Raw genomic sequence first — 16,376 nt, 5'->3', positions numbered from 1 at the left:
ATCATATGAATTGTATTACATGCCGCATGTTGAAGGGAGGTGTGAGTGTGTGTGTATGAGTGTCAGTGTGTCTGTCTGCATATGTGTAGATGTGGGTGTGTATTATTTCTAATTTTGAATCCTGGATCATATTACATTTGTCCAGTAATCCGTTCCAGAGATATAACCCTGGATGCTCCTTCACACTCCTATTTGCAATGTCTTTTCATCCCTCTCAGCTCTTTTTTGGGAAGTTGCTTATTTTTTGCACCTCTAGCTTCTTCATTGAGGTTCATAATGCTGCTGTAACTCCATCCTGAGCTGAGTTTGCTGGATATAGAGAAATATGGGTTTTCTCTAAACCTTCAGTAGCTTTCTACTAAGAATAATACAGAACAAATTCCTTAGGATGGCACTCAAGCCGCAGACCAGGTCTCAGTTCCCAAGTATTCCTTCCTACTTACTTTCCATCCCTGTGCCACTTGAACTGCTGTTTGGCTGTTAGTTTTCTAAAAGTTATATAATTTCTTTCCTGTAGCAGCAGTTATATTTGGCTTTTACATTTTTTATTCATCTGAGTACCTCGTACTACTGTAAATTCTCAGGGGACCTGTTTTGTTTTTTTTTTGTTTTTTTTGTTTTTTTTTGTTTTTTTTTTTTTGGTTTTTTAAAATACTTTTTTTTAAAAAAAAAAAAAAAAAGAACTTTAGTTCTAGGTTTAACTTTATGCCTTGGGCAAATAACTGAATCTCTGAGACTCCGTTTTCCCTGTTTAGAGAGTAGTGTCAGTATATGGATAGCCTATATCCCAGTGCTGTGAGAATGAGTGCTCAAGTATAGAAAGAACATGGGAAGTTGTGATGTAGTCTAAAAGTTGTAGCTACTATTACTGATTTTAGATTTGAGTAAGAATCATGGTTATTTTATGTATCTTGCTCATATTAACCATAAAGTCATCTTAAAGTAACATGGGATAAAGATTTCCATCATGCAAAATACATAACATCCTAAATGACAGAACGTTTTGAAAGAACATTTTTCATTTCCATAAATTCAGGTAGAATCAGGAATTCTGGTCAAGTAAGAAGGCCTGGGGCGGCCACCCTGGGCTGACAGGGAGCTGTAGTTGTCCTCTGCGAGTCTCTTTACTCTGTCTCTGTTTCTTTATCTGAGCAGATTATACATGGATTATACATGATTTCAAAGTAAATATGAATCTAACAATATTTTTAGGAAAGGAAGAAAGATTATCTTTTAGCTAATAACAAATAAATACAGTTTTCTGCATTAAGGATCACATCCTATTAGGTCTAGTAGTTCTTTAGCTTCCTTGGTGATATTTATGTTTTTCTTTTGTGAAACAGGGTCTTCCTTTGTAGCCAAACTGGCCTTTAACTCATCATCAGTTCTGGGATCAAAGTCTTGGGATTACATGTATTTTACAATGCTAGTATTTTATTTGATTTTTTTGTTGTTTATTTTTTTGTTTAGTTTTGTTTTGCTTTGAGACAGGGTCTCCCTGTAGCCCCAGCTGGCCTGGAACTTGTTATATAGACCAGGCTGGCCTTGATCTCACACAGATCCACTTGCCTCTGCCTCCTTAGTGCTGGGATTAAAGATGTGCACTACCATGACCAGCTCTAATTTTTTCTTTTTTTAAATTAAGTTTTTGCGTTAGCATAGACAGTAAGGGATTTCATCATAGCATCCTAGTACATGTGTCATTATTGTTTAGACTATTTTTAGTGTGTTTTATATAGTAAGGCTTTTACAAAACTAACCATTTTTAAGTTGACAATGCTATGCAAAAAGCTAATAATTACTAGTGACATATTTTACATTATTTTGTGCACTGTCTTGAAGTCTAGGTTTATTTTGCATCTGCAGCATATCTCAGTTTAGACCAGCCACATCTCAAGTGCTTGGTAGCCACATGTCCATCTAATGGTTTCTGCATTAGTCAGCACTGCTCTATGCCCTCAGCAGAGTACCTTTGTGACTGAGCTCTTTCCCAAGGTTCTGGGGGTACATTGCACTTGCCGTTGCCCCTTTCCTCTGCTTCTGTCCACCAGCTGGTGCTCCTTCCCCCTCTAAGTTGAGTTTGTGATATGCTACCAATATTAGTTTAACCTTTTCCAATGTATAAGTTACCGGTGTGAAAGCTAACATGTATTTTGATTTTAGGTTGTTTTTTGAGCCAGTGACAACCCCTTGTGGACATTCATTTTGTAAGAATTGTCTTGAGCGTTGTTTAGATCATGCACCATATTGTCCTCTCTGCAAAGAAAGCTTAAAAGAGGTATGCATTCGTATCTATTTATTGGTCATACTTGTGGCAACATGGTTTGATTTCTTTCTAGACACAGAAATAGTGATTGTCATTTTCAGAGTGAGGTACATTATACATTCTGAGTGTAAAGACTGTTTTTTTGCCCATGTACTAGTGTTAGGGAAAAAGTGAAGTTGAGAGTGTTGTTGGAAAAATAGGTCCTGAGACCACAGCGAAGAAAAAGGGTATAGTTGGCTACCTGCTCAAGGATAGGTTTAGTTTTAGTTTTAATGGTTACAACATTGAGGGAAACTCGGCTGCCTTGCATCTCATCCAAACTTGAGACCTGTCTGGCTCCCTTAACATCTGGAACAACTGCCCTACCAAATTCAGTAGCCGCTAGACACACACTATTGAAGCTCTTGAATTGTGGCCAGTATGGCTGGGACTTGTTTTCATTTTGTTTAATTAACTTAAAAGAAGGCACAGTAACTAATGTTTACCACACTGGACAGTGCAGCTCTAGAAAGCCTTGCAACAGAAGGAAAAGAGGCAGGACTTCCCTCTCCTCTCAGAGTTACTGATCAGCACTGGCACCCTGTGATGGGAAGGTGGTCACAGTGTATCTCCTGTCTCCAAGGGAGTACAGCACACTCAATTGTGACTGGGATTAGCAAAATGCAGCTCAGGCCTCCTGTGCTGTGTAGCAGCTGCAGTGGGAGCATCCATGGGAAAAGTGGCTCCCTGTGGTGATTAACAGCATTATGTACTGAAAAAAGCATCTTCCGCATGTGAACTCAAAAATTAAAACCATTCTGAATATAGAGTTTTCTATATAAAAAACATACCTGTATAGAAAGCACAATAGTATCTTTGTGTTACATTTGATGTGTCTTATATAGCCAGCTGCCATCTTTAAAATACACATTCTATAATTAGTATGCTGTTTAAAATGCTTACTTTTCCTGTTTCCAACCTTGAAGATGGCCTGTAAAATGTAAATGTATGTAGTAATTTAAAAACTAATACTAATATGTGCTACAGTTTTATATTTTTCCTACTTCGTTTTTACTGTGCTCATTTTCCCACTAAGTATAGTTTAACAGCATAATTTTTGGAAAAGCTTAATAGAAAATGATTTAGCATTTCCCTGTTACAGAGTATATATTGTTCTCTCCTTTTGTTTATATACCATAAATTAATGATTATACATATATTTAACAATCCTCAGGCTAATTCCTGGGAGTTGAATTACTTGGTCAGAGGGTTTATTTTTACAGTAATCTAAAAAACAATTGTCAGACTGCATAACCTCTAGAAATGTACAGATTCAGACTCCCTCCAGTCATATAAGGCCATATTTCCTCAGCTATAATTATGTGGGCAATAAATTTTTAGAAATTTAGTAGAAGATAATAAGAGACCAGCTCTTATAAAGCCTGTTTATTTGATTCAACTCTTAGTTGTCAGCATAGGTGTTCCTGCTCAAGTACTCCTCTCTGTTTTAAATGTCTCAATATATGTTCGCCTGATCAGCAGTGTCTATATCCTCAGAAAGCTTGCTAGAACTATTGATTCTCAGACTACACTTCAGATCCACTTAAGTCAGAATCCTGGATTGGGGCCCAGGATTGTCTCTAACAAGCCTTCCTAGTCAAGCTTAAAGCCACTTCCATAGCCACTTTCAACCAAATGCTTGGATTTCCTAACATATTCTTCATTGACTCAAAAGCACTTATTTATGATGACTCTATAGATTAAAGGACAGCTTTTGCTTGTTTTGTAACTTCTTTTTCCTCCCAAGAATTCTTCATCATTACTTATATTTAATAAGTGTGTGTTTTCTGTCTGTATGCTCTAAGTGCGTCCCTGGCCTTAAGCAATTTTCAGTTTAATTACAGAGATTTAATGTATCTTTACCAAAAGATACAGTGCATAGGTGGATAAGTTCCTTTACTCTTATGTAGTTCAAATACACAGTTCTGAAGTAACAAAATTAATTAAGGAAGACGTCATGAACAAGTAGTCAGAGCTGGACTTTAGAGAGGTCTTTCACAGGTAGGAGTAAGATGGATGGTTCTTAATCATTCCACATAGAGAATGACAAATGATTATGTGAGTGCAGTTTTGTAGACTATTTAAGGAGTAGCACAAATAGGCCATTTTGTCCAGAGGTCAAGTGTCGTACAGGAAGCACAGCATCTTGGTAGGTCTGACAGGTAGTAACATTGGAGGGAAAACCTGAAAGAAACATAATCTAAAGAGCTGGGCATGGTGGCTCACATCTATAATCCTACCACCCAAGGAGGCTGAAGCAGGAGGTCCTGGAATTTCAGGCCAGCCTGGGTAGCAAAGTGAGACCTTGTCTTAGAAAACCAACCAAACAAACAAAAAGCCAGAAACAACATTACCAAAACCAAAAACTATATAGACTGTCTTTGAAAGTAGAACTCAAGAAAGGAATTGTTTTGCCTTTTTTTTTTTTTTTTTTTTTTTTGAGTCAGGGTCTCCCTGTAGCCCCAGCTGTCCTGGAACTCCCTATGTAAAGATCCACCTGCCTCTGCCTCCCAAGTGCTGGGATTAAAGGCATGCACCACCACTCCTGGCTTGTTTTGCCTTTTTAAAAATTATTTTTATTATTTGTTTGTGTGTGAATATTTAAGTACACCTGTGTGTGCAATGCTCATGGAGACCAGAAGTGGGCATTGGATCCCCTGGAGTTGAAGTTATGGTCAGTTGTTAGCTACCACGTGGGTGCTAGGAACTGAACCCAGGTCCTCTGCAAGAGCAACCAGTACTCTTAACTGCTGAGCCATCTCTCCCGCTTGTTTTGCCTTTCTTAAATAAGGCAAATACATTGTTTCCTTTATCCTTATCTTCTTTTTGCTTCTTAGTTAAAAATGAGAGTATTGATACTATGAACCGTCAGGTGGAAGCTGACTTTTGTTGTGGGATATGGCAGGGGCTAGGCTGCCTGCTGCCTGTAAAGATTTGTGCTCAACTGCCCAGTGAATGGCACCTCCGTGTTCATTTTCCACGTTAAAGCTGGCAGTGAACGTGCCACTCTATGTCAACCTCGTGAAGAATGAGGAGGTCTTGATATCAGCCTATGCCAATGACGGTGCTCCAGACCATGAGACCACAAGTAACCATACTATTCTACAGCTCCTCCAGGGAGACCATATATGGTTACGTTTGCACAGGGGAGCGATTTATGAAAGTAGCTGGAAATACTCAACATTTTCAGGCTGTCTTCTTTATCAGAATTGAAAGGCAATTCAGAGCTGACAGTAAAAGGTGGTAGTCTCACCATTGGGATCCAGGGAAAAGTAGTCCTTGCCCTGGTGACTGACTGGTTTGGGAAAATGTTTGGTTCCTTGGGGAAGGAGGAGGTCCTTTACTTGTTTGTTTTCCTCCTTAGGTGAAAACTTTCAAGCGAAATGACAATTAGCTCTAATTTGGCATTTCATAAATCGTGATGTAGCCTCCGCTAGTACTGCAGTGAATGTATATTGTTTGCACTTAACCCTTAACTGTGCTAACCTGGTCAGCTTACTGAACTGACTACCTCAACGTCAGACAAGTTACAATGCCTTGTTGTGCCTCAATAAAAAACTTAATTCCAAAAAAAAAAAGATTTGTGCTCCTGGCAACAAGTATTACACAGGGGCACAGGGGCTGGATCCTAGCCACACTCATGGGTCTTTAATACACTGAAGGAGAATCCCAAGTGGGTTTACTGTGGAGAGTCATCCACTGTAGTGTTCCCCTCACTCATTAGGTGTAATCACAGTCAACTATCAGTATGTAATAAAGGCTTCAATATATCGGTTAAAGTGTTTTGCCTGTTTTATACTGAGGAAAACTACTGGAATGTAAAATAATATTGTCTTTTAGTATCTAGCAGATAGGAGGTACTGTGTCACACAGCTGTTGGAAGAATTGATAGTGAAGTATCTGCCTGATGAGCTGTCTGAGAGAAAAAAAATATATGATGAAGAAACTGCTGAACTCTCACAGTAAGTTTCTTCTCATAAAAATAACAGATTATGAATCACTGCTCTTGAAAATAGCTAAGAGACCCTTCCCACAACACAGTTTAGCATAGAGGCAAATTTTAAACAAAGATTGGTTACATTCCCTGTCCTCAGTAGGCAGAGTTTTATGAAAGCTTAGTTGGTGGTGTCCAGGTATTCTATAGGGAGTTATTGGGCACAGCCCTTGGGGTTGTGGCAGTGTTTGACACTGGGGAGGAATTTCCTGCAGTGACAACAGACAATGGAAAATGAGGTAGGGATGGAACACGTAGCATGGATGCTAACAGTGGCTGTCCCTGTCCAGGAGGACGAAGGTTGAGAGCCAGTGGCATATGTCAGTGTGGGTCTTAACAGTCTAGAGATTTGAAAGACAGACACTTGAAGACTTTGGGACCAAATTCTCAGTAAAGGTCCTAGCTGGGAGAAACACCCAGGACCACTTTGGGGTGTTAGCATCTTCCCCCGCTGCTCAGGTCTGGTCAGAGCTAGGGAGGTCTGCCTGGCTCTGCCTGCCCTGTACACCTTTCTTTCTTGAGCTTCTTTCTCTTCCTTTTTCCTTTGATGCTTTTTCTCTTTTGACCAGACACTTGGGTCACTCTCCATTTCCTTCACAGGTTCAATTTCATAACTATTCCTTTTGCTTTGTCTTAAACAGAACACTGAAGAACACTGTAATTTTATGTGCTATTTAACAACTGCTTGCTCCTGTTGTTTTTTTTTTTTTCAAAATATAAATGGAACATGTTATATTTCTTACTTTCTAAAAAGAAACAAATTGTGCCTTGTAGGACTTTCCTTTTTCAACATTTCAGACCGAGGTTATGAAATGTCTTGAGTAGGCCTGTGGCCTTCAGGACCAAAAAGATTTCTGATCTTTCCATTACAGGCATTGATGGTGATTTGTCCTCCCAAGAAATCAGTGTTTTATTGTGTAGTTTTATGATAGAAAATAATTCTGATGTGAAGACTCGGCATCTTTGTGGTGCACACTGGGAAGACTAGATTTAAGAGATCTGTGCTGTGCCAGGCATGGTGGTACAGACCTTTGATCCCAGCACTCAGGAAGCAGAGGCAGGCAGATCTCTGTGAGTTCAAGGCCAGCCTGGTCAACATAGTGAGTTCCAGGACAGCTGGGGCTACAGGGAGACCCTGTCTCAAAAAGACGAAAAAAAAAAAGAAAAAATCTGCACTGACAGTCCAGATCTGGGGCACAGTGGCAAAACCAGACCACTCTCCAGAAAATGAGTGAGGAATGGTGGAACAAGCAGGTGCAGAGCTGAGCGTGGTGGCGAGACTGGGGGTCTTGCTACTTACTAGTGAGGCTACTTTTTTTATTATTCAGTTTTATTTTTTATGTGTGTGAGTGTTGCTTTCATGTATGTATGTGCACCCTTGTCGTGCAATGCCTGTAGAAGTCAGAAGAGGGATCCCCTGTAACTGGAGTTACAGTTTTTAGCTGCCACATGCTGTGCTGGGAACTGAACCCAGATCCTCTGTAAAGAGCAACCAGTGCTCTTAACTGCTGAGCCATCGCTCCAGAAGTGGGACTACTTTTGACCACATATTTTAAACATATCTCTTTGAAGTCTCACATATATTTAGGTGATTAATGGTCATGTAGCAGAAAACACTGAAAAAGGAGAAGCAAAGCTGTAATCCAGAACCCAAAGTATGTTGGCATACACATGCCTTTCCAGTTTTTATCTAAATGCACTCAAACAAATGTGGAGCCTTATTGGTTGTTCTTTTATAGCCTCCCCCTTTTCTGTAATGTGAGTAGTTTCTGTAAGTCAGTATTGCCTATGGTCTTCTGTGGAATGCATCACACCCCATCTTAGGGAGAAACCACCTTCTCTCCATACTTTACTCATTGCTCTGTTTGTATTTTTAGTATTGAGAATTTCATGTATGAGTACTATGTTTACATCTTTCCATCCTCCAATTCTTCCCGTGTCTCCTGGCACACCCTCCCAATTTCTTATCTTCTGCTTTGACTATTATTGTTACCTATACATACACATATGTAATGCACTGAGTCCATTAAGTGGTGTACATGTGTTTAGGGCTGACTACTTGAGATTGGATAATCTGTCGGGGAGCTCGTCTCAGGAGAGCCCTGACTCTCTCTCCCTCAGTTGCCACCGCTGGCCTGGAACCCTTCATCTACTTCCCTAATGTCTCTTTTTGCTGTGGGGAGCTTTGGCTACTCTCCACAGTGCTACTGTGAATGCCTGTATCATATTCCTGGGACTGTTTGGGAAAGGAAGCCTGTTGGCTCCAAAGACATGAACATTTTCTATGTGTAGAGCCAAGTGCTGAAGTATGCATGTTCCTCCTCGACTGCCCCCATATGGCCAGTCTTTCCTGTCCCCTGTTGCCTGAGCAGTGCCCATCTCTTCTTACCTTCCACCAGTCTGGCAGTAAAAAGGTGTCTCAACCATTTAGTTATCTGAGAAAAATGTGCTATTGAATTAACTTTTTTGATAGTTTTAAAAAAATACTTATTTTTATTTTATGTGTATGAGTGTATTGCCTGCATCTGTGTAAGCGTACCCATGTTGTGTAATACCTGCGGAGGTCAGAAGAAGGCATCAGATCCCCTGGAACTGGAACTACAGATGGTTCTTAACCACCACGTGGGTGCTGGGAATCAAACCCCGGTCCTCTGCAAGAGCAGTCAGTGCTCTTAACCGCTGAGCCATCTCTCCAGCCCCGATTTTCTTGATAACAGGGAGACCCTGTCTCAAAAAGACCAAAAAAAAGAAAAAGTAACTTTAATGCTTAAGAGTTTTTGTCTATTTTGTGAGCCCATTTTTTCTCATTGTTTTATGGATAAAACATAGTTATGGATATGGATAAAAGCTATAACTCTGTCCTCTATCAAGTATTTTAAACATGTTCTCAGTATGCCAATTATGATAATTCTCTTGCTCCATAAAGGTAGTTAGCTCTATATAGTTAACCTGCTGTTTAACCTTATAAATAAGAGAATCATAATCAAATTTTTCATGTCAATGGAGCATCGGTATGATTTTAATAAAAGGGACACTGCTTTTTCTTGCCTAGAAAAGAACAGCACTTGTTTCAAATAGATTTTTTTTAACTAATTTATTACTGGTAATTAATTTATTACTGTAAGCCTTACCTATTTTGTTGTTTGATTCAGTCTATAACAATGAAATTTCTTGTCCTTCAGCTTGACCAAGAATGTTCCAATATTTGTTTGCACTATGGCCTACCCCACTGTGCCTTGCCCACTCCATGTATTTGAGCCAAGATACAGGCTCATGATTCGAAGAAGTATGCAGACTGGAACGAAGCAGTTTGGAATGTGTGTCAGTGATACACAGAATAGGTATGCTCCTTGTGAATGCTGACGTTTGTATTTAGACTAGAACTTTCTTGGTATATGGCTATGTGCATTCTTATGTTTAAACAATGTTTTTCTTTCAGTTTTGCAGATTATGGTTGTATGTTACAAATTCGAAATGTACATTTCCTACCTGATGGAAGGTCTGTGGTTGATACAGTTGGAGGGAAGCGGTTTAGGGTTTTAAAAAGAGGGATGAAAGATGGATATTGCACTGCAGACATTGAATATCTGGAGGATGTTAAGGTATTCGAAGTGTTCTTTTCCAGTGCATTCTGGGCTGCTGTGTCCTGGGGGTTGGTACAGGCACATAGTTGGGATCTTCTTACCACGTCACCCAGTTTATCACTGTTACTAAGAATTAGCTCCAGCTTCCTTTTCCCTGTCTTGCTCTTGGATCATTGCCCATTCAGGAGAACTTGGGGGAAATGAAGCTACATCCTTTTTATTTTGTAGGCATGCCAGCCAGCACAAATCCCAGACTATACATGTGCATGTACATGTGTATGTATACATGCCAATCACTTAGCAATAGCAGTTAACTAATTGAACTTCCAATTCAATTTGGAAAGTTTGCTAAGTAAAGCTAATATAATTAATAGATTAAAATCTGATGTAAAAGTAAAACAATCCTGGCCAGGCGTGGTGGTGCACACCTTTAGTCCCAGTACTCAGGAGGCAGAGGCAGGCAGATCTTTCTGAGTTCGAGGCCAGCCTGGTCTACATAGTGAGTTCCAGGACAGCTGGGGCTACAGGAAGACCCTGTCTCAAAAAGACGAAAAAAAAAAAAAAAAGTAAAACAATCCTTTAAGGATCACTCTATGTATTAAGATTGTTCCTGTGCTAGAGAATATCTTAATTGTAAAGTAAATACAGTTGGATGCTGATCTAAAATTGTAGGGCATTACAGATAACAGCGCTATCAGTGTGTATGCACTGCTGATGGTTTTCCTGAGAGGGATTATGGTGACCAATATCTTTCTTGGGGTTAGTGTGGCCTTTTAATGTTTCCAGAACCAAATTTACCAACTGCAGCGAGTTGAGGTTCTATAAAATGGTTGAGGTTTAAGTATCAAATTTTCTCTGAGAAAGACATTATAAATCATAGGTCTTACATTATCACTGTTTATTGGTCTGTTTGGGCCCTTCATTTCAGTCAACATTTACTGATTTTTGGGACTGCACATTTTCACAAACAGTTCATGGAGTTTTCACACTGATACAGCTAACAGCTGGAGAGAGTATAATTCAGAGGTACTAATTTGCCCAAGATTCTCTTTGAAGTATTAGAAATGATTGAAGGCCAGCTCTGGCTGCATGTTCTGCACTTTGTTATTATGCCATACTGCTTTTTCAGTGATGTGCTTGCTTGGCCTGATGCTGCCTGTTTCTTTCTCACTAGGATGCCATGGAGTACACTTTGCTCTGTCAGTTCTCTTATGTCACAGCTTTTCTTATGGTAGTAATACCATTCTCTGTGACTGCTAATGAAATCCTAAGTTCTATTTAACTGTTGTAGCAACATTCTTAACTTTAAAAGTTTGCTTTTAAATTTTCTGTCTGTTTCTTGGCTGGCTTCGTTTTCCTATCACAGAGTCATAATTCTTTACCATTTTAAGTATTTTTAAGCACACGGTTCAGTGGTGTTAAGTATGTTTATGTTATGCAAAAGACAATTGATTTTAGTACTTAGTTCTTATTTTCATGTCGGGTTTTTCAAAAGTAAAATGTATACCCTTTTGTGTCTTGTGTCTTTTGTATTTATTTCAAACTGTTTCCAGAGTCCCTTTGCTGTTTTGTGTTAGTCATCCTTGAAGTATGAACAGCTGAATCACCCTGCTATTTTTTTTATATTGCCTTTATTCACTTACTTGTTTATTTGGTGTGTGTTGTCGTAAGTGTGCCACAGAGCTCATGTTGAGGTCAGAGGACAACTTGAAGTAATTGATCTCTCCTTCCACCTTGTGGGTCCCAGGGATTGAATTCAGGTCGTTAGGTTTAGTAGCAAGCACCTTTACCAGCTGAGGCATCCATCTTGAAGCACTTGTTCAGAACAAGTGTGGGATCTAAGTGTGTTAATGGTCTTGATGGAAAATGATGAAGCTCTTCCACCTGTGCTGTGAAAGTCTTATGGATCACAGGCTGGAAGATGATGTTGTTTTATTTCACATTTCCATTTGGTGGTTCCATGGTCTAAAGGGTGCGTGGAGGAGTTACAGAGCCTTGGGCCTTTATAGCAGAAGTTGAAACTTGCATGCTGTATGCCCATTTTGTATGCCAAGTATTTGTTGCTGCTTTTTGTGTGTGTTCTGACCCAGTTCTCTGGCAAAAGATGTGTTTGTGCCTGCCCGTCTGTTACTGCTTCTGCCATTGGTCTGTGCCCTGGTTGCTCCACTTTCCTTTTTGTTGTAGCTGTCTTACTCCAATTCTGTGTTGTGCTGCTTGCAAAAGACAAAAGACATTCCAAATTTGTGGAAACCTTTGAACCAGACAGAGTTCACTGTCAATCATACTTCTCCCTCTGTGGCCTGTCATTTGAGTTCCTGCCTGCTAAGTCAGCAAGGCTCAGTGGAGATCAGGCCTTGCTCCTTCTGGTGTGCTGCTGTAGCACTTTGGGAGGCAGAAATATACGCTATCACATGAGAACAGTGCTGGCAGTGTAGCTCTGAAGTAGGAAGACCCCTGTTTTCTGATGCTTTATTTGTGTTTCTGTGGAATGGTGTTAAGGACACAGAACTCTTACTAACTGTTTCTTTTTAGATTGAGAATGGAGATGAGATACAGAGTCTGAGAGAGCTTCATGATTTGGTATACTCTCAAGCCTGCAACTGGTTTCAGAATTTAAGAGACAGATTTCGAAGCCAAATTCTTCAACACTTTGGATCAATGCCCGAGAGGGAGGAAAACCTTCAGGTAGGATGGCTTTGAATAGTGCCACTAAAGTCTCACTTGTTCATAAACCAAAATTAACTTTTTACGTTTCCTTGTTTTATTCCCCTTTGACCCTATCTTTAGAATTAAGACCGTATTCTCTAGGGCATTAACATAGGAGAGGATGGAAATAGCCACCAGTTGAGATGCCAGTAGGAGAGAGTGCCAGAGGAAGGAAGTTTGTACCTGAGAATCTACAGGAGGGATAAGAGGTTAAAAATGGGCTGCTGGCCTGTTAAGCTGTTACTCTGAGACCTCTGTGCCTTCTCACCCATCAGCTCTTGCTGTTGCTCTTTGGCAGTTGAGAGATACTGCCACAGTATTCTTCTCCTTGAAAATGAGAATGGAGATGAGATACAGAGTCTGAGAGAGCTTCATGATTTGGTATACTCTCAAGCCTGCAACTGGTTTCAGAATTTAAGAGACAGATTTCGAAGCCAAATTCTTCAACACTTTGGATCAATGCCCGAGAGGGAGGAAAACCTTCAGGTAGGATGGCTTTGAATAGTGCCACTAAAGTCTCACTTGTTCATAAACCAAAATTAACTTTTTACGTTTCCTTGTTTTATTCCCCTTTGACCCTATCTTTAGAATTAAGACCGTATTCTCTAGGGCATTAACATAGGAGAGGATGGAAATAGCCACCAGTTGAGATGCCAGTAGGAGAGAGTGCCAGAGGAAGGAAGTTTGTACCTGAGAATCTACAGGAGGGATAAGAGGTTAAAAATGGGCTGCTGGCCTGTTAAGCTGTTACTCTGAGACCTCTGTGCCTTCTCACCCATCAGCTCTTGCTGTTGCTCTTTGGCAGTTGAGAGATACTGCCACAGTATTCTTCCATCCTTGAAAAAATCTACTCACCTCTCCCTTTGATCCCCTACATCTTATCCCATCATTTCAATCCTTTTTTGTTTTTTCTGTTCATGTTGAATACTTCTGCTGTCATAAAACTATTATTCCTGAGGTCTTTTTCAAGTAGTTAGGATCTACATTAAATTTGAACCTAACCAATGTGTTTCAGACACTCTGTGCATGAAGCTCTGTGCAGTAGCAATGGCAAGAACCATAAAGGGAGGGTCCTTACCTTGGGACATTTGATTACAGATTCAGGAAAGAACCAACTCTTTGGTGTGACATTTTAAATTGAATGAAGTATTTGTTGTCCAAAGATGACAAATTTCAGGGTGAAACATGTAATAATGTAAATATATTACATGTAAGTAAGTACATGTAACTAGATGTAAGTAATCACATGAAGACAGAGTGATAATAAGCCCCAGTGTGATACACTGTATCATCCCATATTTCAAAGGTTGGTCTAAGTCTGCCTGGATTTCAGTTAATCACTTTGTCTTTACTTGAAATTTCAGTGTCAGACCATCTTCAAACTGAGGCAGAGCTCATGCTGGGTCTGTTATATTGCTGTTGCTACATGTTTGTTTCATCCTGGCCACCTGAGTCTGACTAAACATTATAGAAATAAGCCTTCATAAGAAAACACAGAATAAGTACATTTTAAATCTTAAGAAAACAACTTGTGCGATAGCTGAGCATTGCTCCCCATTGCCCTCCCACCCTCCTCTCTTACTGTTCAGTCTCTGCCACTCCTTTCTGTTAATGTTATCTTGGGAATCAGGAAACCAAAGCAGCCACTGTCTATAATGCAGGAATGAAGGGTATATTATAAGGTGAACAGTTTATACAGCAGGTGGAAAGCTGAAGGAGTGATGGTCAGGGGCCGCTCCATTTGGTCACAGAATCTCACCACAGATCATCTGAAACAGCAAAGGAGGGTGCTTCAAAAGAACTTGCAGGGAATGTGCAAGAATTCTTAAGACCCTAGGAAGTTCCTAGCTCTGATCTGTTTATCAGTCAGCAGAAGTGGAGTGGGTGGTTTTCTAGAACTCTCTAGAAAGTTCTCATCCACACTTTGCAAGAGTCTCCAGAGAATAATGACCTCTTTTCCAATATCTGCTTCTTATAGGCCTGGCCTAGTCTATCCTGGAGACACATGGGACCAGGGAAGGGTGGGGAGGATTCTGGGAAATTTAGTCTCTGGAATGCAGAAGGAAGTAGAAGTGTGATTCATTGGGAATGACCAACGGGCAGGTCATAGACACTGTAGTTAGTCACCCTGAAACGTCATGTGTCAGGTCTTACAGCAGTGCAGTGTGCCTGAAAGGAGGTGTTCACATCCTGCGTGAATTCGTAATTGTTTCTGAAGCCACTAGTCGGCCCTTGCAGCCTTGCAGGAACTCCTTGCCAAAGAAAGAAAGATTTAGTTTTCAAACTAAATGGGAAACCAAGTTTTTTTTTCTTTTTTTTTTTTTGTCTTTTTGAAGCAGGGTCTCCCTGTAGCCCCAGCTGTCCTGGAACTCACTATGTAGACCAGGCTGGCCTTGAACTCACAGAGATCCACCTGCCTCTGCCTCCCAAGTGCTGGGACTACAGGTGTGCGCCACCATACCCAGCTTTCCTTCTGTCTTTTTAAGAATTTTGATTTTTGGATAAATTTTTAGGCATCAATTAAATTTGATAATGTATATACATTTTAAGGAAGTAATTCTCAACCAGGGATAGTTTTGTTCCCATGAGACATTTGGCACTATCTGGAAACATTTTTGGCTGTCACTGCTGGAGAGGTGCTGTCGATGTCTAGTGGGTAGAAGTCAGAGGTGCTGCTGATGTACTGCAGAGCACAAGACTGAATCACACCTCAAAGGACCCTCTGGTCCTAAATATCATAACCTGAGGCTAAGAGCCATGCCATAGGGCAGCATAAAGCACTGGGACAAGTTGGCTAGGGTCAGGTCTGGATTGGAATCCTGGCTCTGGAACTTCTGAGCTGAGAGGTCATGGATGGTTGGAATTTCCCAGCTTCAATTTCTCTTATTTATATAGACATAATAGTCTGCTCTACATGATTGTTGAGTCCAAATAGTACGCAAAGTACTTTTTAGTAGTCTTTATGGTTCCATTTTGTTAACACTCTAATAAATTATTCGTTGGTTTTAGGCAACGCCTAATGGCCCTGCGTGGTGTTGGTGGCTCCTGGCAGTCCTTCCTGTAGACCCTCGCTATCAGCTCTCAGTACTATCAATGAAGTCTTTGGAGGAGCGGTTGACAAAGATACAGCACATACTGACTTACTTTTCTAGAGACCAGTCTAAGTAACTTCTCGGGTCTTACTTTACACTTGCTGTTAGCCAAAAGGCTGAGAAGTTGGATCTTATTTTAAAGTCGCCCTAATCTGGCTGCATTGATGGCTGGATTGTCCGCTGCCTTTGCACATCCAGTCCTGGTTTAAGAAATGTAATGAAATTTCTTTTCCTCCAACCTCCTTATGGATTTGCAAATGAATACCTTCAACTAGGTCTTAGACCACTAAGAACTTGCACAGAAAAACACACTGAATGTGTGTGAAACCTCCACATTGTAATGAAGTTGCACTACGTACCATACTCTAAATGAACTAAGTACTCTGTGTGTGTGTGTGTGTGTGTGTGTGTGTGTGTGTTGTTGTACATGTGAGTGCCTAGGCTGTATATGTGTGCCTGGTTCCCCGTGGTGGGGGTATTATTTTTTTTTTTTCCTTGGTTTTAAATTAAAAAAAAAAAAAAAAAAAAAAAAAAGCCATAGAGAGCAGAACTTGCTGAGGGTCATTTACTGCCCAAGTTTACAAAAGTAGTGATAAAAGTTTTCGCGAATTGAATTTGCCTCAGATTTATTTGTCCTAATGCTTACATTTGCACAAGTATGTAAACTATGGTACAGAATATCATTTTTTTGTTGT

The 16,376-nt window shown here is 40.2% G+C and overlaps 1 protein-coding gene across 1 annotated transcript in view; it reads left to right on the top strand.

The window, feature by feature from the left end:
- The window catches only part of Lonrf1 (LON peptidase N-terminal domain and ring finger 1), a gene marked incomplete at its 5' end in the record, with an annotated part of 36,645 nt that extends 20,545 nt beyond the window's left edge, over window positions 1-16,100 (top strand). Inside the window, 6 exons of the mRNA XM_008846078.2 lie at window positions 2,164-2,278; window positions 6,146-6,267; window positions 9,482-9,640; window positions 9,739-9,901; window positions 12,416-12,568; window positions 15,599-16,100. Of these exons, the coding sequence (XP_008844300.1) occupies window positions 2,164-2,278; window positions 6,146-6,267; window positions 9,482-9,640; window positions 9,739-9,901; window positions 12,416-12,568; window positions 15,599-15,757 (871 nt within the window). The remainder of the gene's footprint in view (window positions 1-2,163; window positions 2,279-6,145; window positions 6,268-9,481; window positions 9,641-9,738; window positions 9,902-12,415; window positions 12,569-15,598) is intronic.
- Window positions 16,101-16,376: the final 276 nt, after the last annotated feature.

The sequence above is a fragment of the Nannospalax galili genome, unplaced genomic scaffold (assembly GCF_000622305.1).
Source record: "Nannospalax galili isolate Female #2095 unplaced genomic scaffold, S.galili_v1.0 scaffold1282, whole genome shotgun sequence".
Lineage (NCBI taxonomy): Eukaryota > Metazoa > Chordata > Mammalia > Rodentia > Spalacidae > Nannospalax > Nannospalax galili.
The sequence above is the reverse complement of the archived record's forward strand: the minus strand, read 5'-3'. Positions and strand labels throughout refer to the sequence as shown.